Source organism: Hyaena hyaena, unplaced genomic scaffold, assembly GCF_003009895.1.
Source record: "Hyaena hyaena isolate Hyena2069 unplaced genomic scaffold, ASM300989v1 scaffold_837, whole genome shotgun sequence".
NCBI classification, from domain to species: domain Eukaryota; kingdom Metazoa; phylum Chordata; class Mammalia; order Carnivora; family Hyaenidae; genus Hyaena; species Hyaena hyaena.
In genome coordinates this window covers 167923-191198 of record NW_024081470.1, presented here as the reverse complement: position 1 = coordinate 191198, position 23276 = coordinate 167923, and the positions used below count along the sequence as shown (strand labels likewise).

Genomic DNA, 23276 nt, shown 5'->3' with positions numbered 1-23276 from the left:
ACTGTACTTTTAAATGTACACTCGTTTAATTATATCCACTGGATAATTGCCTAGAAGGTAATTCTAAGTGGTAGGTAAACGTATTTTTTAAGGCTTCTAGTACATATTTCTCAGGTGACCTTCAGAATGCAGGAAATGTCCCAATGAACAATTGGAGCAGCAGCATAAAAGTGATTTAAAAACCCAAACAACATCAGGTTAAATCCTAGTGATTTTGAATTCCTTGTACAATGGTAATTGTACAAAAACCTAGTACAATGAGGTTTCTAATGCTTTTCCTGCATTGATGTTTTGGTAAAAAACTTTATAATGAAGTTTTTAAAAATACTGTTTCACCACAGTGCATTCCTATACCTTCTCCCACTTTCCTGTAGATTAATTTATCTTTTCTCTCTCTTTCTCCCCACCCCGCTTCCAGGATGGAGGTATGATACGATGGATATAACTATGGGATACCGTGTGGGTACACGGCCTCCTCCTTCTTGCCTCATCCTCTTGCTTCTCAAGCTTTTGGCCACGGTCTCCCAGGGGCTGCCGGGGACCGGGCCCCTGGGCTTCCATTTCACGCACTCCGTGTACAATGCTACCGTGTATGAGAACTCAGCAGCAAGGACCTACGTCCACAGCCAAGGTAGAATGGGCATCACCTTGATAGATCTGTCCTGGGATGTCAAGTACAGAATTGTGTCTGGAGACGAGGAAGGCTTCTTCAAAGCAGAGGAAGTCATTATAGCAGACTTCTGTTTCCTCAGAATAAGAACTAAGGGTGGCAATTCGGCCATTTTGAACAGGGAAATTCAGGACAATTATTTATTGATAGTAAAAGGTTCTGTCAGAGGAGAGGATCTGGAAGCATGGACCAAAGTGAACATACAGGTTTTAGATATGAACGATCTGCGACCTTTGTTTTCACCCACAACGTACTCCGTTACAATCGCAGAAAGCACACCTTTAAGGACTAGTGTTGCCCAAGTGACAGCAACAGATGCCGATATCGGCTCCAATGGAGAATTCTATTACTACTTTAAAAACAAAGTTGACCTCTTTTCAGTTCACCCCACAAGTGGAGTCATCTCTTTAAGCGGACGGTTAAATTATGATGAAAAGAATAGGTATGATCTGGAAATTTTGGCTGTGGACCGGGGCATGAAGCTCTACGGAAACAATGGAGTGAGCAGTACCGCGAAGCTTTATGTTCACATTGAACGTATAAATGAACATGCCCCAACTATCCACGTGGTCACTCACATTCCTTTCTCCCTGGACAGAGAGCCGACCTACGCAGTGGTGACAGTCGATGACCTTGACGAGGGGGCCAATGGAGAGATTGAGTCTGTTTCCATTGTTGCTGGGGATCCTTTAGATCAGTTCTTCCTGGCTAAGGAAGGCAAGTGGATGAATGAGTATAAGATTAAGGAGAGAAAGAAGGTTGACTGGGAGAGCTTTCCTTATGGCTACAATCTCACTCTACAAGCAAAAGACAAGGGGTCACCTCAGAAATTTTCATCAGTAAGGATAGTCCACATTGCCAACCCCCAAAGAGACAGTGTCCCAGTTAGGTTTGAGAAAGAAATGTATGATGTGAGCATTAGTGAATTTTCCCCTCCTGGTGTCGTGGTTGCTATAGTAAAATTAAGTCCCGAACCGCTGGATGTGGAATACAAATTATCTCCTGGCGAGGATGCACAGTACTTCAGAATTAATCCTCGGTCAGGTCTGATTGTCACAGCACAGCCACTGAATACTGTTAAGAAGGAGGTTTATAAACTGGGCGTGACAAACAAGGAAGGAGATTTAAAAGCACAAGTTACCGTTGGCATAGAAGATGCGAATGACCACACCCCAGAATTTCAGCAGCCGCTGTATGATGCTTTTGTGAATGAAAGTGTTCCGGTGGGCACAAGCGTTCTGATGGTTTCGGCTTCTGATAAGGATAAAGGGGAAAATGGGTACATCACCTATAGTATTGCCAGTCTGAATCTGTTACCATTTGCCATTAACCAGTTTACAGGTGTTATTAGCACAACTGAAGAATTGGATTTTGAATCCTCTCCAGAAACCTACAGGTTCATCGTAAGAGCCTCTGACTGGGGTTCGCCATACCGCCATGAAAGTGAAGTAAACGTGACCATTCGAATAGGAAATGTCAATGACAACAGCCCTCTCTTTGAAAAAGTGGCTTGCCAGGGAGTTATTTCATATGACTTTCCGGTTGGGGGTCACATCACAGCTGTCTCAGCAATTGATATTGATGAACTTGAACTTGTAAAGTACAAAATCATCTCTGGAAATGAACTCGGTTTCTTTTATTTAAACCCAGACTCTGGTATTTTACAGCTTAAAAAGTCACTGATGAATTCTGGCATCAAAAATGGTAATTTTGCCCTCAGGATTACAGCAACCGATGGAGAGAATTTTGCAGACCCCATGTCTGTTAACATTTCAGTCCTGCATGGGAAGGTGTCTTCAAAGAGCTTCAGTTGCCGAGAAACTCGTGTGGCTCAGAAGCTGGCAGAGAAGCTACTCATAAAGGCAAAAGCAAATGGGAAACTGAATCTGGAAGATGGATTTCTTGACTTTTATTCAGTTAATAGGCAAGGGCCGCATTTTGACAAGTCATTTCCTTCTGATGTGGCTGTGAAGGAGAATCTGCCCATTGGTGCTAACATCCTGAAGATCAAAGCCTATGATGCCGACTCTGGCTTTAATGGAAAGGTGCTATTTACAATATCTGATGGGAATACGGATAGTTGCTTTAATATCGATATGGAGACTGGGCAACTTAAAGTCCTTCTGCCTATGGACCGAGAGCACACAGACCTCTATCTCCTTAATATCACCATCTATGACTTAGGTAAGCCACAAAAATCCTCATGGAGGTTGCTAACCATCAATGTGGAGGACGCTAATGATAATAGCCCAATTTTTCTTCAGGACAGCTATTCAGTTAATATTCTTGAAAGTTCAAGTATTGGTACCGAGATTATTCAAGTGGAAGCCAGAGACAAAGACTTGGGTTCCAATGGTGAAGTGACTTATTCAGTCTTGACAGATACACAGCAGTTTGCTATCAACAGCTCAACTGGAATCGTTTATGTAGCTGACCAGTTGGACCGGGAATCTAAAGCAAACTACTCTTTAAAAATAGAAGCCAGAGACAAGGCAGAAAGTGGCCAGCAGCTATTTTCGGTTGTCACTCTCAAGGTTTTTTTAGATGATGTCAATGACTGTTCCCCGGCTTTCATTCCCAGTAGCTATAGTGTGAAGGTTCTTGAAGATCTCCCCGTTGGCACTGTCATTGCCTGGCTGGAGACCCATGATCCAGATCTTGGGCTAGGGGGTCAAGTGCGCTATTCTTTGGTCAATGACTATAATGGGAGATTTGAAATAGATAAAGCAAGTGGTGCCATTCGCTTGAGCAAGGAGCTGGACTATGAGAAGCAGCAGTTCTACAACCTCACGGTTCGGGCCAAAGACAAAGGGCGACCGGTCTCTCTGTCATCTGTTTCCTTTGTGGAGGTGGAGGTGGTGGATGTCAACGAAAACCTCCATACTCCCTATTTCCCAGACTTTGCTGTTGTTGGATCTGTAAAAGAAAACTCACGCATGGGAACAAGCGTACTGCAGGTGGCGGCCCGAGATGAGGACTCCGGGAGGGATGGAGAGATCCAGTACTCCATCAGGGATGGCAGTGGTCTTGGACGGTTCAGTATAGATGACGAGAGCGGTAAGTTTAATATTTTGTGCCGGAAGTACTGTTTTACCCCTCACGAATTGTAACATTGGAGAAGAGAAGGAATATTCTTACGGTGAAGTAGAATGACAAATGAGGCTGCATTCGGTGCAGAGATGACACAAGCGAAAGCTTTACCTCAGAACGCATTGGTTTGTGAGAAGACATGTTTATACAGTGGTTCCAACCATGGTTTTCAGTGGGAAACCCTGTGTTTTGTTTTTCTTGTTCAGCACTATTACCAGCTTATCTTTTGAGAAGCATAAGTAATTTTCACCTCTGTTGATTGCACTTCTGACCTTCACTAAATTAAAGGCCCTGATAAAGTAAATTACATTTGGATTGGCTTTAAATTAGAAGTGTGAAATGGATTTTCAGATGGCTCTTATACCCTGGTCTTTCCTGTCTAGTAGAGCTTTGCTGGAGTGATATTGCAGCAGTTGCTCGGCCTTTCATGTTTCACAGGCACATCTGGCCTTTGAACGACAGGCATTTACTGTGGATACTCAATTAATATATGGTAGTATGCTCCCGCCAGGGTTTTCATGATCGGCTAGAGGGGACATACTGTGGATTTTGCTCATAAAAATTGGTTTTGAGATTTTATTTGTGAGACTTGATGTATAGAGACATTTTAAAATATGGGGCAAAATTGCCCCAATATTTTCACTGTCCCCCACCTATTATATTCACACACACACACATACATTTTCTGTTCTTGTTATTGTCATTATTTATCTTTAAATGTACATGTGCCCGGACATGTGCATATGTGTCTATGTTCCATGATGAGCACTGTGCATTTTATAGTGCTCTTCAGATTGTAGTCACCTCAAGACAGGGGTTGTGTCTTCTCTATTCTCACATAGATGGTACTATTAGCACTTCACAGTTTTCAGGGTACATTTATATATATTAACTCATTTTCTGCAATACTCACCGGGTGCTTTGCTCCCAGTAATGATAATGATGATTAGAACAGATAGTGGGAGGGTGTTATTATAGTGATAGAAAAAGAATTTGAGAAATTGTATTAAATATTGGATAGAAGTTGCAAAACTGAATGTACTATCACAAATTTAAACTGTTATTTTTGTATACATGGGCTCTAACTATGGTCAGTGTAAATTGTAAAATTGGTCTCCATGGCCGTAATGAAGGTGAATGTCCAGAAAATTGTGTTCTGATGTAGCCACACACTCTGTTTTATGGTGTATCACTTTTCATTCGACTGGAATGTATTTTCATTTTTGAAATACACAATGAGAAGGGAAGGGAAGTATCTTTATCAAGTGTCTACTCCGTGGTAATACTTTGCACTACTACCAATGACTGCATGGAGTACTAATGGTGGGCACCACCCTATATGAAGGCTTTTATCGTATGGTCTTATTTAATTCTCCCAACTGCCCCATGAGGTACAACTAATCATCGTCAATTTGTGAACTGATATGCAGAGAAGATAGATGATTTAGAGCCTCGTTTCAAACTCAGCCGTAAGTAGCTGCAGTATTCTATGCTATCTCCCATTTATTTTATTTATTTATTTTTTTAATGTTTTATTTATTTCTAGGAGAGAGAGAGAGAGACAGCGTGAGCAGGGGAGGGTCAGAGAGAGAGGGAGTCACAGACTCTGAAACAGGCTCCAGGCTCGGAGCTGGCAGTCAGCACAGAGCCCGGTGCGGGGCTCGAACCCACGAAACGCGAGATCATGACCTAAGCGAAAGTCAGACGCTTAACCGACTAAGCCACCCAGGCGCCCCAGCTATCTCCCATTTAAAGACATGCATGGACTTCCTCCCATTCCTACATACGCTTGAATTTGGTGTTGATCTGAACTCTGTTAGGTGATAAGTGTTAAACTGTTTTCAAAGTCCTTACGACCTGGGGTTCATTGACTGATGGCACTGGCTGTTAGTCACCCTTCCTTTTTCAAAACTCTTAGTCTCATTGTTTGTGGCTCTCCAGTGAGAGAAGCTTATCAGTGGGACTCAGGGGGAGGTGCGTAAGGTGGGTCAGACAGGAAGGTGTTGCGTGGAATCATTAACCACTGCTCCCTAGAAGACTGTATCAGCCACGTTGAATTGTTTGTATTTGGAAACTTCACCTTGGTGTAGCTTGATGCAGAGAGGAGCTGGAGCAATATAGTGACAGTGGCCTAGATTTTCCCTACACATGCCATGTTATTTTGTCCTCATCTTGGGTGTGATTTCAGAAAATGTGTGTATTGTTTCATCTGATGACATAGCTTCCCTTATAATTTTTGACTCCAAGAGTCTGGTATTCTTTGCCTCTGTTAAAAAAAACAAAACAAAACAGAAAACAAAAAACTCACTGCTCTGACTTTGTTCCGTTAGCTGGATTGTATAAAATAAATTTTGCCATGGATGATAATATTGCTACTTACATTTTGACATTGTCTTTTTACTTAAAATGCTCTCACTAATAAACAGTAACTCATTTGGGTGAAAGACTAGCTAAGTGAGTTGTGGGAGGTCACACACCCATTAGTAAGATATAGATGGATATAGAACCTACTTGTCTCCTCCTTCCTAACTTGGTGTTCCTTTTTTTGTGTTCCTACACATTCTGCTTTACTTCCCCAGAGGATTTTTAATTTTTGAAACTATTGTAGCAGTTTTATTTATTTATTTGTTTTTAAAAAATTGTTAATGTTTGCTTTTGAGAGAGAAAGAGAGTGCAAGCATGAACGGGGGCGGGGGGCAGAGAGAGAGAGAGAGAGAGAGAGACAGAATCCCAAGCAGGCTCCAGGCTATGTGCTGTCAGCATAGACCCCTACACAGGGCTTGAACTCACAAACCGTGAGATCATCACCTGAGCTGCAGTCGGACGCCTGACTGACTGAGCCACCCACGTGCCTCTATTGTAGCAGTTTCTTACCCCCTTTACATATCACTCTTCTGCTCTCTTAGAAAGTATAACTATGTTTTTTTCTGTATTATAGGAAAGGTACATTATGGGACTGGATGTTGAAATTTTTTATGAAGTTCAGAATTTCCATATGATACTATCCTTAAACATCTTACTTGCTCCCCTCTCCCAGGGGAAAAACGCAAGCCCAGAAAACCGATGAGGAGTGATTGCCAGGACGTGTGCCAGGGGGATGTGGGGGTTGAGGAGAACTTTGGCCAATGTTATGTCCAACAGAAGAAGTCATCACCATGGTGCTGTTGGATCTGCATTATTGTTGAAGCATCCATCAGCTCTTTACCTCCAAGTGCTAAAAATCATGGCCTGAACTACTGGCAGAATGAATGGCTATTTAGCCCTGCAGCTGTTACAGAGTCTCAAGTCCAGACTCTATTGTCTTCCTTGGTCCTTTTGGCATAGAATGGGCTAAACTTGTTTGGGTTTTTGTCTTTCAAGAACCTTTAAGTTAGCTGCCAAAGGTTATTTAATGGCTTGCATTGTCTAGTGGTTCTCAAATTTAGGAGTGCACATGAATCAGCTGGAGAGTTTGTTAACAAATGCAGATTCCTGGGCCCGTCCCCCCAAGATTCTGATTCAGTAGGTGTTGGGTAGTAGCCCAGGGATCATCATTTAAGCCCTCCAAGCATTCTTTCAATAGGTGCCTTGGAAACCTTACCCTGAATTTACTTGGACTCCTTAGAGAATGTCTCCCAGATTGTATCTTTTCTGTAAAGTCCTTTTCCTTATTCTTTTGAAAGGCAGGAAATTGAGCTCATATTTTAGATAAATTTCCTTCCTAGTCAAGTTTTACAATCCAAATAAATCTTCTATTATTCATTAGTGGTGATAGTTTTCTGAATGCCTTCCCGATGGATCAAAAATCTATTTCTGTGCTTCGGTAATTGTAGTGCTCCTGTTTTGTGAAACTGCATATGCCAGGATTAGTTGATCCATTTAGTAGTTTTATGTTCCTGACTTTTTTTTTTTTTTTTTTTTGGTGCTCAGTGAACAAAACCATACCTTTGAAATTTTTTACCACGCACAGGCATTTAATAAATGTTTAATAATGTTCACAGTAAATGGATTAACTGGGAGGCCCCCAGCTACAGTGGATTTGATCACAATTTAAATTACTAGTCTGGAAGATGCAATTTAATCATTTTTCCTTCACAATGAATGCATTCTTATTCTTTGACACAACAGGAATTCATATTCTTGACGACTCAAGTTTTAGAAGGTTTAGAAAGAACACATTGTATGTTTTTTAACTCTGATTTTCTATTAGAGTCCTTTGTAAGCTGCAAACTAGAGCAGTGATTTCATTGTTTTATTTACCTGAGGTTAAGGAAATATTTTAATTGGGATCGACACTTTCTAGTTCAGCGCATTAGTCATGGATGATTGGGGAGATATTTTTGCTGTTCATTATTGCACATTATATTATTATTATTTTTTATTTACTAAGTATCTATTATGTGCCAGGCACAGTGCTGCGGGCAGTTTTGTGGGTGCTGTTTCTAATTGTCACAGGAATCCAGCAAGGTGGGGGTTCAAGAGGCTTTTTCAGTCAGGGTGATGTATCTGGGAGTTTGTCAGAGCTGGGACTGGCGGACTCTAAATCTCGTGTGAGCTCCTCTCTGCCACGTTAGCATGCCAGAGTAACTTTGTTAAGCATGTGTATTAGTCAGGTTTTTTGGTATTATTTCTGTGTAACAAACGAGCACAGAATCTAATGGCTTCTGGAAACAGACAGCTGTTCTCCTTGCTCCCACGTCTGACAGAACAGTTGAAGTAGCAACTGTGGATTGAATTCTAGCCTGCCCCAAACATGCCTGCTTATTCCAGGACCCAGGCTGAAGGAATACCAATACTGTCTGGGATGTGCTGTTTTTCTCAGGGTGGAGGTCAGGGGCTCAGAGGACCCATGGAAGCTTGTGGTGCCTCTTCAAGCCACTGCTCAAAACATTCTGTTAGCTGAAGCAGGCCATAGGGCCAGACTTGAGGCTGTGGTGGGGCCCAGAATGTTTCTCTTACAGAGGAATGGAGAGGACGGAAGAATTACTGCATACTAATGCAGTAGATTGGGATACACCAGTTCTCACCACTGCCTCATAATCTGACATTAATTGTGTGCTACTTGTGCGTAACGACAGGGCCAGACACCTAGGGACACAGAGCTACAGGTGTAAGACTTCAGTCTTCCTTGGTCCGAAGTTTCCCAGGCCATCTGAGAGGTCAGAACGCAGCTGCAGGTGCTGATGCTGGTGGCGATGGAGGCAGTGGTTGATATTTACTGAGCACTGTCTATGTGCCAACTTCTCTGCAGATGCTTTATGATACTCTTGTCTCATTCAGCCACGCCACGAGGTAGGCACAGTTGTTTCTTTATTTTTATACATCTGGTGTCTTAGGAGAGAGAGTACACATGCACAACACATGTGCATCTATATTTACCTTTCTTTCAATTGAAACTCCAGCCAGCATTTCTCCAGCATATGTGAGCATAGAATGCTCTCTTCATTCCAAATGTTTAGGTAGAATTGACTTGAGGCTTAAGGAACCTAATGGGAACTTGGATTCAGTTGGACACCCAAAAAGGCTTCTCTCGCTTCTTGAATACTGTAAAGCTAATTATCATTTCTTCCAGCAGTAAGCAAATATAACATTGTAATTGCACTCAGCGTCTGTGCTAGTGGTCTCCCATTTACCTCTCCAGATCCGTTTTCCACTCTTCTTTCTGCTTTGTGTCCGGGTGCCTCAGTTCCTTGGCCGGTGGGCTCTTTGGTTCCCTCACATCTCTTGGGAACGTAGAGAAGAAGAGAGTCAGGGCAGGGGATGTATCCCTTTGATTCTTTCCACACCAGCTACTGTGGTCTGGCTGCGTCTCTTGTGGTGACAGGCACAGCTCCCTGCTGTTCCTGACCCTAGCGCTGTGGGGGAAACGTCATTTCCCCTAAACCCTGCCCGCACCGTTGTGAATAGTCTGTAAATAGTCTGTTTATTAAATGCTTCTCAGTGACCCTGTTGGAGTGTGTGTCTTCCATTCTCTGTCAGGACCCTGACTGCTACCATATTTTTTATGTAAAGATTTCTACAACAGATTGTAAGTTTAAAAATATTTCTGAGGCTGGTGTTTTCCAGCAAATCCTATTCATTCCAGTTTCTGCAGCGCTGCCTGTGTGTCGGCACATTCCACCAGAGGCGCGGAGATACCGGTAGAGAGAGAGTAATTTTACCCATTGCTTTCATTTTGCAAGGAAAGAAAGTGAAACCAGAGGACTTCGGGTCCCCAGCTACTTTATACTTTCCATCTATTGTCTGCAATGGGAAGACGGTTTTTGCTTTGCTGAAGACCGTCTCCCAACAGACAGAGGAAGAAGAGGGATATGGCCGGATGGTATGCTACCGGGATCTTTCAGGCTCTCACATGTTGTAATGCTGTACCTTGATCTTCTCCAGCGAGAAGGACCCCTTACAGTTGGTGGCCAAGGGAAGAATAATACAATACAATAATACAGGAATGCAACTGAGTACCTTTTGTTAAGCTAGTTCAACTGAAGGGTTGTTTGCCAGCACCAGTGCTGAGCCCAGTACTCTTTTATCTGCGGTCTCCAATCATCAGATAGTCAACAGGGGGTGAGTGAAAACTGGGAACGGGAAAATCTGTGTTGTGTGAAAAATGAGGAGCTTTTGTCACTGAAGAAACCATTAGTCCTAGCCCACATATTTAAAGGGGTAGATAATTCCTACAGTAGCATGTCTCTTACCTAATGTAATAAAATATAAGCTTTCTTTTTCTTACATTCAGAGGTGCCAGAAATCCTATTTTATCTTCTGGATGGCTGTTAATCTTTCCAACTTCTTTCCCCCAAACTTGCCTGTTAACTCCTTTTTGACAAGCTGAGCCGTAAGACAGACGTTTTTTGGCGATTTGGGTGCAATTCCTGATCATACCGGACTAAATGGCATTCTCCATCCTCATTCTTTTTTTCAAGGCCATATTTTTACCTCCACCCACCGAAGTCAAGAGAGACTCCCTGAATTTTGGCCCAAGCTTGCCCCGAAAATTTCCCGTAGGGACCAGAGCAAGCAAAGGAGGGGAATGAAGTTATAATCAGTGACAGCAGGAACTTTTCCTGGCTCTGGATTTTTAACCTTAGCTCTAGACTTTTGATCATAGTTATTAAGGGAAAAATAATGTTTCCCGGAGGAGCCCTGAACATGGTGCAACATTCAGATGAACTTAGTAGCTATCATATAAGCCAGGTGGGAGAGAGGATTAGAAGCTTCTGGAAAATAATGAACAGCATGTTTTTATGACTCTTTTCAGCAGGTGCCTTCTTCTTGACCTTTTCTTAACTGTTGGCTGAAGACAATTTAGATTTTAATGGAGGATTATTGGTCCAAATCTGTAATTATGTCTGTGTTGTGTATCAAGTTGGAGCTGTTGTTATCCTTGGGCAACTAGCAAATGATAAAAATAATGACCACCATGAAGAGGAAATACAAATAGTGTGGCAAACCAACAACCTTCCTTTTATATGAATATGGAAGTTTTCAGTGGCTCACTTGGCCCTTCATGTCAGGGTCCCCAGTGCCAAGTGATGCTGAATTATTTTTATTTCTTAAAAAAATTTTTTTTAATGTTTGTTCTTGAGAGAAAGAGAGAGAGAGAGGGAGGGAGGGAGGGAGAAAGACAGAAGAGGAGAGGAGAGGGGAGGGGAGGGGAGGGGAGGGGAGACGGAGTATGAACTGGGGAGGGGCAAGACAGTGAGACACAGAATCCAATGCAGGCTCCAGGCTTTGAGCTGCCAGCACAGAGCCTGATGTGGGGCTTGAATTCACGAGCCAATAGATTATGACCTGAGCCATAGTCGGATGCTTCACCGACTAAGCCACCCAGGTGCTCCCTTATTTTTATTTCTTAAGTTAACAGAGAGTAAAACTTGAGACACCTGGTAAGCAGAGGTTACAAAAACTATCAAATGATGACTTCATCTATTAGTGCTTCTGATTTCAGATAGCTTGCATCCCATTTCGGTCTTCTGAAAATGTTTTTTGCAGGTGTTTTGTATGCATGTTGAAGGATACTTTCATTTATCATTACATTTGGAAGAATTATAGAGTTTGATAAATATTTATGTGATGCCACTACATTCACAATGTTTCATTGAAAAGAAAATGAAATGAAAACGAAAATGGGATGTAGTCTGTAGTTTTAGCTTGCCGGGTTTTCTGAAAGCATGTCTTATCGACAGACAGAATCTACAAAGAGTTCTGTGTAGGATTCAATTCAATTCCATTTATATTAAATTATGGGTACCGGTATACGACTTACTGAATATAATAGGAGTCTCCAGTTTTCTCTTTGGACGTTGGAGGATTTAGTGTCTCCTCTAGGGCCACTCTTTGTGATTAAATTCACATTTTCATTTGCATAACATAGTTAATATTCTAGTTGCTTTTAAAAAGCAGTATGGTAGTGAGAATAAGACTGAGCTAAAGTAGCTTACGGATATGAAATGCCTTGAGTAAAAAAGTGAATAAAAGTTGAAACAGTTAAGCTAAAAAGTTGAGGTGTACAAGCACACATACACACACACACACGCAGAGATACTATGGTAAAAACATAAAGCCTTTGTGGTTTATCCCCAAGATTTATAAAATACAGCTTAAACCATTTTCAGTTTTTTTTCTTCACTTGCTTCCTTAAAAGTCTCCTTTTTCTCCTCTGTTTTGCTTCTTCCTTTTTTCTTGCCACCTGTTTTTTCCCCTCATTTCCACATTTGTAGTTCCCGGATTCCCTCTGGGCACTGGTACTTTGCCGTAGAAGAGGATGCCGAGATGATTAAGTCAAGGGCTAGCTGTACAGACAGAAAAGCATGTAATTGCAAACCGTGTGATGTGGAAGTGACACAAAGTAAGTGAGTGCCTTGTGCTAGCCATCCATCATGTTTATTGTGGCCTCAGCATCACCCTTTGGCATTGTGGGATGATTTTTACAAATTCCAATTGGAGGCAAGACAGTATGAGAGATAACCAGAGCATTGAAGTGAGAGTTGATGATGATATATAAGCAAGGCTTAATTGTCATGGAATGCCTAACCCCAGAAACGGATCCAGGTTTTGTGAGGCTTGAAGTAGCTACCTCATATCATTTGTTGGTTGCCTGCTTTGAGAAAAAGTATAAACATTTATGACTACAAAATTGCTGCATTTGTTTGAACTGAGGAAGAAACTGTTGTGTAAAACTCAACAAACACCACAAATGTCACAAAGCTCAGAAAAGTAATATTATATTTTGTTGACTAAACTCCTGACATACCTCTCTAATAACATTCCCCTACATTTTTTGGTTGCACGTTTGGCTTGATTGCCTCTTCAGAGGCTAATAATTTTATAATTGTTACTAAAGAAAGTGGAGAAAAATTATTTAGTTTTCTTCCAGTGCTGGTTGATTGAAATTTGTTTTTTATTGTTGAGAGTTTAGACATGTTACTCTGTGGTCATGACTTGTTATTGGTAAAGCTGTGTAACTTTTTTACATTGGTGTCGAATTTGAAAAAAAAAAATCTCGATCGAGTTTCTTTTTCGTATGAGCTATAACAGACATATTTGCTGTTAATACTGCTACATGTCTGTGCTTGGTAAACAAAAAGAGTCCAGTAATTTCCATTTCTGGGAATCTAATCATCAAAACAAAAAGATCATGGTGTGTTTATAATTTGTTTGTTGCATTTCAGGAGAGAATTTTCGTTATGACTCTGTAGGCAAGAACGAAATCGTCCAGTTACAAGTGTACGTATCTAATGACTGGGGAGTTTTCCACAAGCTAGCTTCTGGCGCCATACATTTGAGCTTGGTTTTCCTCTCCCCACCACAATTGTTGTCCCGATTCTGTCCACCGCAAGATATGTTCATATAGTGATGTAAGTTCTAGTCCTTCATATCCATGCCATACTGCTGGGTCTCTTGGTTCAGTAGGTGGTAGGGGTGTTTTTGGAAGCCATTCCTGCAGTGGACAGCTAACAACAATTTGTCTATAGCTGGGATTGTTGGAGAACCATGTAAATATATGCCACTGAATGCAAACCTAATGTATCTTTAACTCCACTTTCTCTTATGCCTGCAGCCACGCTACCTGATGATACAGAATGTAACAGAGGAGTCGGGGGGAAAAGAGAAAGATGTGTTAAATTATTGTGGTTAAAATATATTACTTTTGCAAGAAAGGTATAAAAATGTATAACCATGTGAACATTGTCAGCATCCTCCCTGGGGCTTGGAAGCTTTGACTGTAATAGCTACGTGTTAAATTGGCATCTGCCGAGCAATGCTGGTAAATGAACATTTTTCTGAAAGAAGTACATCTTCAAGGTCAATGCAGGGAGTGACTGAGCTGGGCCAGGCCACAAAGGCTAGTTCTGATTTGAAGATGGGTGCCAGTGACACCCGGGCCAGGTTTAAGGGCTTTATCGCTCTTAGGTACTATTGAAGCAGCAGACAGACAGCACAAAGGGTATAAGATCAAGGTTGTGTGTGAGTGGATCTGGCTCCCTGGTGTGTCCCTGCATCTCAAGGAAGTGCTCTGGAAGTTCTGTAGCCAAAACAGCCCTTGAAGAGTAAGAAATCTGCAAGGTCAAGAAGTTTAGAGTCTTGGGCTCACTGCCTTTTTGGAACAGTTGGCTGGCATGACAATTGCATTGTTCCTTGGGCCTATTCTGTTTTATAACACCATTTGGGAATTCAACAGTAAGATACATCGGGTTCCAGAAACAAATAAAAAGGGCCTTTGAGAACTGTCCTAGTAACTACTGGAGTTCTTTTATTTAGACTCATTATCTATACCCTAAAAGGATGACTTGGGGGTTTCTCCTGAATCATGAGGGATTTTGCTGAGCCATAATGTCCATATTATTATTAAAATTTATTATATAAATTATAATTTATCACGATTATAATGTATATATTGGTAGTATATCTCACAGTTCATAATTTCCATGGGCTGTTGGCTTTGGTAGTATGCTTCTGATTTCATTGACTGGAGCCTTGATAAAATCCTGTGATTATTAAAAAATACACATTGTCTTAAGGTCAGTTTTGATAGGGAATTCTATAGTTGGAACATCATATCAGACTTGAGGTAGTATGAGGCCCTGAGATCCTGAATGAGTTCATGGAAATGGAGCACAAAGTTCAAGTTTTCTCCTAAAAATCCACCCTTGCCCTCATGCTTATCCTATAGCTCTCCCGAGATCAGGGGAGAGTTCATGTATTTCTTTCTCATCCCTTGAGGATACTTCTAAAGGAGTGTTTACCACATGGTTAAACTCAATGAGCTTGGAGGGTCGCCTGGGTAGCTCAATCGGTTGAGCACTTGACTCTTTAATTTGACTCAGGTCATGATCCCAGGGTTGTGGGACTGAGCCTGGTGTCAGAGTCCATACTGAGCATGGACTGAAGCCTGCTTGAGATTCTCTCTTTCTCTCTCTCTCTCTCTCTCTCTCTCTCTTTCTTTCTCTCTTTCCTTCTGACCCTCTCTCTCATTTTCTCTCTCTAAAATAAAAACAAAACAAAACCCATGAAATTGGAAATGAAAACACAGCAATTAGATTTTGGACAACAATTTCATAAAACATTGTTCTAGTTGCTGAAAGTGTAGGTATAGTCTTATCTGTCTGTGGTTTTAGCCTAGAGGGCAAATAATCAGAATTGGAGTGAGTGAGAATTCCATTCAGGATCACTGAATTCTTGTGTTTCTTACTTAAGTAAGATAGTGTAGGCACTCCAAGGTGTTAACACTAAGTCAGAATTCTGTATTCCACAGTCATACAGCATGGCTGCAAAATGTATAATAATACCTTGCTAATTGAGAACTTCATAATTTGGGAGGATACACTCAAGAACTAGAATGTAAGCAAAAAAATTGCTTGGGGGGCCTTGTAAATAGACAATTGAAAAAGAATTTCCACTGACATACCTGAACTCTTGTTTTTTGTCCCGACCTTATTTACTTTTACTTTGCACGTAATTCTAATAAGCTAGATTTCCTGATATCTATCCTACAGTATTTTAGAAATTACGAAGCAGAGATATTGCTGTAGAAAGGCTTGATAACAACAGTGAGAAGTAATCCTGGTAATCAGATAACAAGAGAAGTAAGTAGCTAACCCCTATTGTGTTTGTTAAATGCTAGGCATTAAATAAGTATTAACTCATTTACTTTTCACAAGGATTCCATGAGATGGGTACTCAACTATCCACATCTTATGGATGAAGAATCAAAAGCTAGATTTTAAATGACTGAGTTTTCCCAGCCCTGGTAGAGCTGGGATTTAAATGAGGCAGGCCAGCACCAGGGTCTGAGCTCTTAATCACTACACTTCAGATGCTCTCTGGATACACAGCCCTAAGTGTCTCCGTAAGGGCTGAAACCCAGAGGGAGCCCATTGCTTCATTACTATGCAGTGTAATAGCTGATCATTACCGAATAGCACCAGACATTGTAGAGGCCCAGGTTCCCCAGAAAACAGACCCTGGGGCGAAGGTTACAGTGGAGCCTAATGTTTTATTAAGGGTGCAATCTCAAGGGAACACGGGTGATGGGGAAAAGGAAGCCAGGTCTGAAGAAAGGGAGACCAAATATAAATTGGTATGTTATTAAATTGGTTACAGCTTCACAACAACATGCAGCACGTTTCTCAGGCTCCCTGTGTGTCTCCAGGGAGATTGCTTAGAACTTTTGCATCCTGGACCCCCTCGGCCTGGGCTCAGAGGGGAGGACAAGCGGTTCTTCTGCTGACTCTTTCCCATTTTTGACCTCTTACGGATCAGCTTCAACCACCCGGGCTTTAAGCCCGCAGCTCTTCTGGGTTGTGCTTCGCGTGCCTGGCGGCTGGAGGAGCCGGTATTTGTTGGCATATCTCTCTTCACAGTCAGTGCCCTGGGAGAGCTCATTTTTCTGCTGTAGTTGCAGGTATTCCTGTCGGGAGGCTAGGGAGCAAGTAGGGACCTGGAGGGTGGCGGAGAAGGCTGGACTGAGTGAATCTCAGCACCATGCAAACTGGGCTCAGGCAGAGAAGTTCAGTGCATCTGGGAGTTTTCATCAGAACAACACATACGCGGAACAAAACTCAACCCATAAGATTGTGAGGGCTACCTGAGCACAGCCTCTTAGAAAACACAGCTACACAGAAGGACACATTTCACACGCAGCTGCACAGAAGGACACATTCCACATGCAGCTGCACAGAAGGACACATGTCCCAAAGGCTCTGATTTGTCAAGGCATTATGATTCCTGTTTCTCTGGACCCTGGAGTGCCTAGATCTACAAGGGAAAAATTCCAGCACTTTGTATTCTTTGATTGACGTGGGCAAAACACCTTTTTAGTATATCTGCTTTCTTGTGAGTCTGTGACAGCTGAGTGCTATTTTATCAAATGCGCCTGCATGATTCATGGGCAGGAAGTGCAAAGAGAGGCAGAGAGGGAACCAGACATGGGCGTTTTCTGAGTTTTGTCTGCTGAACTGACCGCCCTGTCTTCATCAGTCGTCACAGCGTAATGGTCCCTTTTTTTAATCCTCCTTATCAGCAGCATCACCGCCACCATCATCGAGCCCTTATGGAGAGTCTCTCTGCTAGGTAGATACTCTGCACGGTGTCCCACACACTTGAGCTCACTCAGTCCTCATGTGAGACTTACGAGGCAGGTACTCTTACATCGCAGATTTATGGATGTGGCAACTGAAGTTTAGAGAGGTTGAATAACTTGCCCCATTGCACAGTTAGTAACAGAGCCAAGACTTCAACTTGTCTTCAACTTCAGCCTTGTCTGACTCCACAGCCCTTGCACTTGTCCTGACCACACACTGCTCCTGGGGTCTGCATGTCTGGGCCCTCCTAGAAAAATGCCGCCCCCACCCCACTCTGCATCCCACTTTCTCATGGGCCTTTGTTGCTAGGAGCTTAAAGGGAATATCTGCAATATCTAATCATTTATTATAATATACATTGTGTATTATATACATTGTATATTATATGTAATATACATTGTATATATACATCGTTCATTATATATAATGAACATATAATATAGACTAAATAAATGTATTCAACATAATAAATACATGATATATAATACTATATATATATAAAGTACCTAATGTAAAATAACATATTACATAACATATCATAGTAGTGTATATGTTATACATCATTTATGGTATATATTTGATATTTAAATATATGATATCTCATATGTTATGATATATACAGTAAAATCTTGGATTCTGGGTAACTTGTTCTGTGAGTGTTCCGCAAGACGAGCAAACATTTCTAATAAATTTTAACTTGATAAACAAGTGATGCCTTGCAATATGAGTGGTAATGTGACACCGAATGTCACATGATCACCACTGAGTTCCTGAAATTTGCTTTGATATACAGGTGTTTTAGATTATGTTTCTGGAATGAATTATGTTCACAAATCAAGGTTTTACTGTGTGTTAAATATATTGAACATCAACTCTGTGCCGGGCATTGTCCTAGGCAGAGTTAGACCAGTGAGCCAAATAAATGGACAAAAGTCCTTTTCCTTGAAACATTCTAATGGGGAAGTAGATCATAGTCAAGTTTAGTGTGGAATATGTTAGATGGGTTTAAGTTCTAAGCAGAAAATAATGAAAGTAAGGGAAAAAGAAAGTATACACGTGGTAGTGGATTCCAAAGAATGCATCACTAAGGAGATGACTCTGGATTGTGTCCTGAAGGAATTTTAGATTTGTAAACTGGTTATTTCAGCTTGGGGGGTGACAACAAAAATGGTGAACAAACTTGGTTGACTGCTTCAGACAAACTCAGCTAAGTATGCTTTGTGATTAACAAAACCACTGTGAACTACCTGTAGGAAGAATATAAAAGACACAATTATTAAAAATGCAGATTTGTTAGACACAGAAGCATCCTGTTGAAAGTATTTCCCAGTTAGTCAAAAGTCTTAACATCAATGACCCCATCTCAAATTCCCTTTAACTCCACCTCATCTGCCTCAGAAGAGAAATACGTTTTTCAGTTCCCTCTGTCTTGTTAATTATACTTATTTCCTGTCTTCCTTCTGGAGTCCCATTTTTCTGAGTACTCTTTTGTAGCAATTATACTTTTATTTAAATTATTATTATTTACACAATTAATTATTAATTATATATAAATAATATATAAATATATAAATATAAATATATTTATAAAAATATAAATATATTTATAAAAATATAAGTATATATTATAAATTATATATAAAAATAATATATTAATTATTATTATTACACAATTATTATCAGCTGTGTTGTCTTTAAACCTATTGGATCAAGCATCTGCTGTGTCAAGTGTGACGTCCCAGCTACTGAGCATGGAGACTTCCATCTTCATCAGGAGAGTAGGGCATGCAGGTGGGAAAAGTGGAAGTGTTTTTTCTTGTTTAAAAATAAATACACATACATGTACTCTATGTAAATTACTGATTTTCAAGGAATTACAGTACCTTTGTTTGCTTTCTGCTAAAACTATAGTTGAACTGGATTTTTTTTTTTTTTTGAAGTACAGTTACCTTGGAGTTTATTTAAACTAAGAGAAAAAGGTCATGATGTTTTCATGCAATACACACTTGGTCTTTAACAGTTGTGACAAACAAGAAAGAATTATGGAATGCTGCACTTGGGATCCACACAAAACACCGATGTTTTGGATTATACATTGTTTAAAGAAATGTGATAAATCCTTTTTGAAATACTGTAGTAGCCAATACATAGAGGCATGTCTTACATGGGCATAGGAATGTAGGTTTTGAAAGAGAGAAATATCACACTGAAACTACTTAATTTCTTTAAAATCACTGAGCAAGAAAAGCGACATTGAACTTCCATACTGATTACACATCTTCTGTATGATACCTTGGCTTAAATCCGAGGGTAAAAGCTATAACTCTCCTCTTCTGTTTTTGGTAAACAACTTCATGGTACACTTGGATGACTTTCCCCCTGAATTTTACCTGTGAGAAGGCTTTTCAATTTTTTATTTAAAAGGACTAGGTTTGTCACTTTTGTAATGATATCACAAATGTTTATAGTTCTTGGGATCTCAGGAAGAGTCATATTCTTTTTTTTTTTTAAGTTTATTTATTTTTGAGAAAGAGAGAGAGAGAGAGCGAGCAAGAGCAGAAGAGAGAGAGAGCAAGAGAGGAGCAGAGAGAGAGGAAGAGAGAGGATCCCAAGCAGACTCCACACTGTTCGCACAGAGCTTGACTTCCGGGCTCAAACTCATGAACCATGAGATCATGACCTGAGCTGAAATCAAGGGTTGGACACTCAACCGACTGAGCCACTCAGGCGCCCAAGGACGATTCATATTCTTTACAGCATGGAGCTCCCGCTAAGCCATCTGAGAAAAATCTTGACTGATACAGAATAGGCTGGTGAGAACTGTTACCTCAGATTTCTCCAGTTAATTTTGTGCATCAGTTTGTGGAGCCATCTTCTTCATGTTGGTCTCCAATGCCATTAACCCAGTCACCATTTTTTGCACGAATACTAACCTTGTTTACATGGAAAATTAAATCCAGTTCACAGACATTTTCAGAAAACTTGTCTAATGTTTCCTGGAACCTTGAGTTCAAAGGACATTATGAAAGATTTTTAGAAGGCAGGGAGAGATGGGTTTGGGGGTCATATCTGGATACATATTATGGTTAAGAAATCCATGAAATGTGTGGGCTTCTTGCATGATTGAATGAGATCTAAAATGTCAAGTTCACTCTGAAGAATCTATACAGAAGACAAACTATAATGTTGCATAATGTCTATAAATCAGTTTGTTATCTGATCCTCCAATTAACAACCCTCCTTCTATGAGATCACAAATATTTTCATGTCTCTGAGATACCACATGGAATGTTTCACTGATGATTTGTTATTGTGTGTCTTCACTGTAGGGCTGGTAGAACATGGAGAGCTGTGCTTCCCTTAGTTGTTGAAGGTGAGGATCACCTTGACCTTGAGCTGGATTTTTAAAAACTCTTTGATGATTCTTTGGAGCATGGTTAGCCCAGTGCCTGAGTTGACAGCTGAGGAAGGTGAGATTTACTGAGATAAATGGCTTTCCCATGGTCCGTGGCTGGTCAGGGAACCTTGAACTCAGGACTTGTGAGGAGCAGTTTTGCTCAGACCTGTCATGATGGTTCAGAAGGTGTTTTTAATGCCTTTGATTGTCACCATTAACCATATTTATTACTGAGAGGTATGATTACTGGCCTGGGTCTAAGAAACAACACTTCTTACTAGAGTGGCTGATGTCAGAGTTGACTATTTGTGCATCTTATATATGGAAGGTTTTTAGATGACCATTCTTTATGGTATTTTATAGCTTAGTATTTTACATTCTGTTATTTACTGACCTAAAAACATCATGTATAACATTTGAAGCAAAGATTAAAGCACACTTTTTTTTGAAAATCCTACATCCTCAGTTTTTAGTCACAGAACTCTTTAAATTAAATCATTAGCATATGCAAACACTCCTTTTCCCAGAGTGGTTTTTCTACTCTGCAATTATTATGTTGTTTTGGGTAAGATAAATAAACCCAACATTAAAGCATTAGACACTGAAATGAGAAACAGTAGCATTATCATTATAAAGTATTAGGGAGCCATTAAAACCATGAATGAATACAAACCATCTTCCTGTGGCTCCTGGCAGGGCGTGTTGAGCAAAGTGATGCCCCTGTGGTACCCTAACATCCATGTGTGAACTCTGGGTGTTAAAAGTTCTCTGCTGGGATTGGCTGGCCAGGCCCCTCAGCTAGGGGTGGGTGGGAAAGAGAGGCTTCTGCTTCCTTTTGTTCTGATCCAAACAATGCACTTTCTCCAGCTGTAAGATCGATTTTCTAGCCCTTTTGTAAAATTAAATTGTCTGCTTTGTTTAATGCTGTTCCAGGCAGTTCTGTTTTCAGGCAGACAGCACTGCTTTGGGAAATCTGCCCATGTGGGGAAGATGCGTGTGGGTTGGCTCTTGGGCAAGCAGTCAATCATTCTGGGCATCCCGGATGCTAACTTAACGTGTAGAGCTTGGTCACCAGGTTGGAGTAGATGGCTTGTCACTCTCAAGAAGATTTCTCTCCATGGCAAGGGGATATTTCCTAGTCAGCACATGGGATTCTTAATAAAGAGGTTGGAAACACCAGCCTTGCTGTGTTTTGGCTTCTCACCAGACGGTGAAAGAAGATCACGAGTTCTCCGTCTTTCTCAGATGGATCTTAAAATCTCTCATTATGGATAGTGGAGTGTGTTTTTGTTCACTTGGGTTTTCATTGTTATTGTTTTCTGTCCTTTAGCATTTCTGAGTTGCTCTGACTTGGCAACTCTTGAACAGACATACGAACCCCAAATAATGGTACTGAGAAATGCAGAAATTATGGAGCAAGAGACTATTGGATTTCCATAAGTAAGCAAATATATCCTAAGAGCACATGGGTGAAAATTGCTTTTTATTTAATGAGTTGTTTTTATTGGAAGGTAATGATTATATCCAGGCCATAAATACAGAGTAAATTCCCTTCAGTGGACATTAAAAAGATGACTTTCAATTGGAAGCAGCTCTCAAGGCTTAAGACTATTGAGGCTACAAAATTCCAAACCCATGGCTTCTGCACTGTATGCCCATGAAGAAATGGATGAAACCCAGCAAGAACTCATGTGCAGGAGCAGATGTTTGTGACCAGGCAGCAGCAACTTGAAGAGAACACACAATGGTGTAATGGTGAAGAGTTTTAAAAGGACTATTGCATGTGTCATATTATTTTATTGTTATGGGCACCCTGTGAGTGATCTGCCCTCTCCCCATTTTATAAATGAGAAAACTGAGGCGCCAAGGGGGGTAGTGTTTAGTGACTTGCCCAAATACCTCATCTTCCCAAAATGTCATACTGCCTCTTGTTTTATGAAGATGTGAGTTTTAGGACTGACACTTTGAGCAATTTGTCTTTAAAGTCTGAATATATATTTTTTTTCAGGAGCATTCATCCAGGAGCAAGAGCTATTGCCAGTGGTTAAACATCCTTGTTTGTAAAGGATAATTTTTAAAAATTCTGCTGTGTTCACCTATACCTGAGAAATAAAAAGTGTCATCTGGTTATTTTAGACCCTGTTTAGACTATGCATTCTGCATGCTGTCTGCGTTGATTCTGTTCAGCTGCTCAGAGAGCAAATGGTAGAACTTTTCCAGTTGATATTCATGCTACCAAAGTATCTAACGGGCTGTTTTCCACTAGCTCTGTGAGATCAGCTGGTTTTGTTTGAATTGCTGAGCATGCCCGAGATGTGTGTGTACAGGTCCCGCTGTTCACACACTGGCGATACTTTATCTCTGTTCAGTGCTAGCTGTGTATTGGTCTTATTCCTTCTTCATCGTAAACTCCTTGAAGGCAGGATTTATTTCTCTAAATAAATATGCTCAATTGTGTCTTGTGCCTTTCCCAGTCAGATCTTGGCATATGATCACTGCTCTGTAGGTGCTTTTTTTAAAAATGTAAATGAGAGAAGTTTTTTTTTTTAAGTTTATTTGT

General features: G+C 40.7%; 1 protein-coding gene and 1 pseudogene across 1 annotated transcript in view; one reads left to right on the top strand and one right to left on the bottom strand.

Moving 5' to 3' along the window:
* Positions 1-435: 435 nt before the first annotated feature.
* The window catches only part of LOC120222101 (protocadherin Fat 3-like), a gene marked incomplete at its 3' end in the record, with an annotated part of 161454 nt that continues 138613 nt past the window's right edge, over positions 436-23276 (top strand). The window contains exon 1 of the mRNA XM_039219787.1: positions 436-3727. Within this exon, the coding sequence (XP_039075718.1) occupies positions 436-3727 (3292 nt within the window). The remainder of the gene's footprint in view (positions 3728-23276) is intronic.
* Positions 13601-20754, bottom strand: LOC120222100 (annotated as a pseudogene).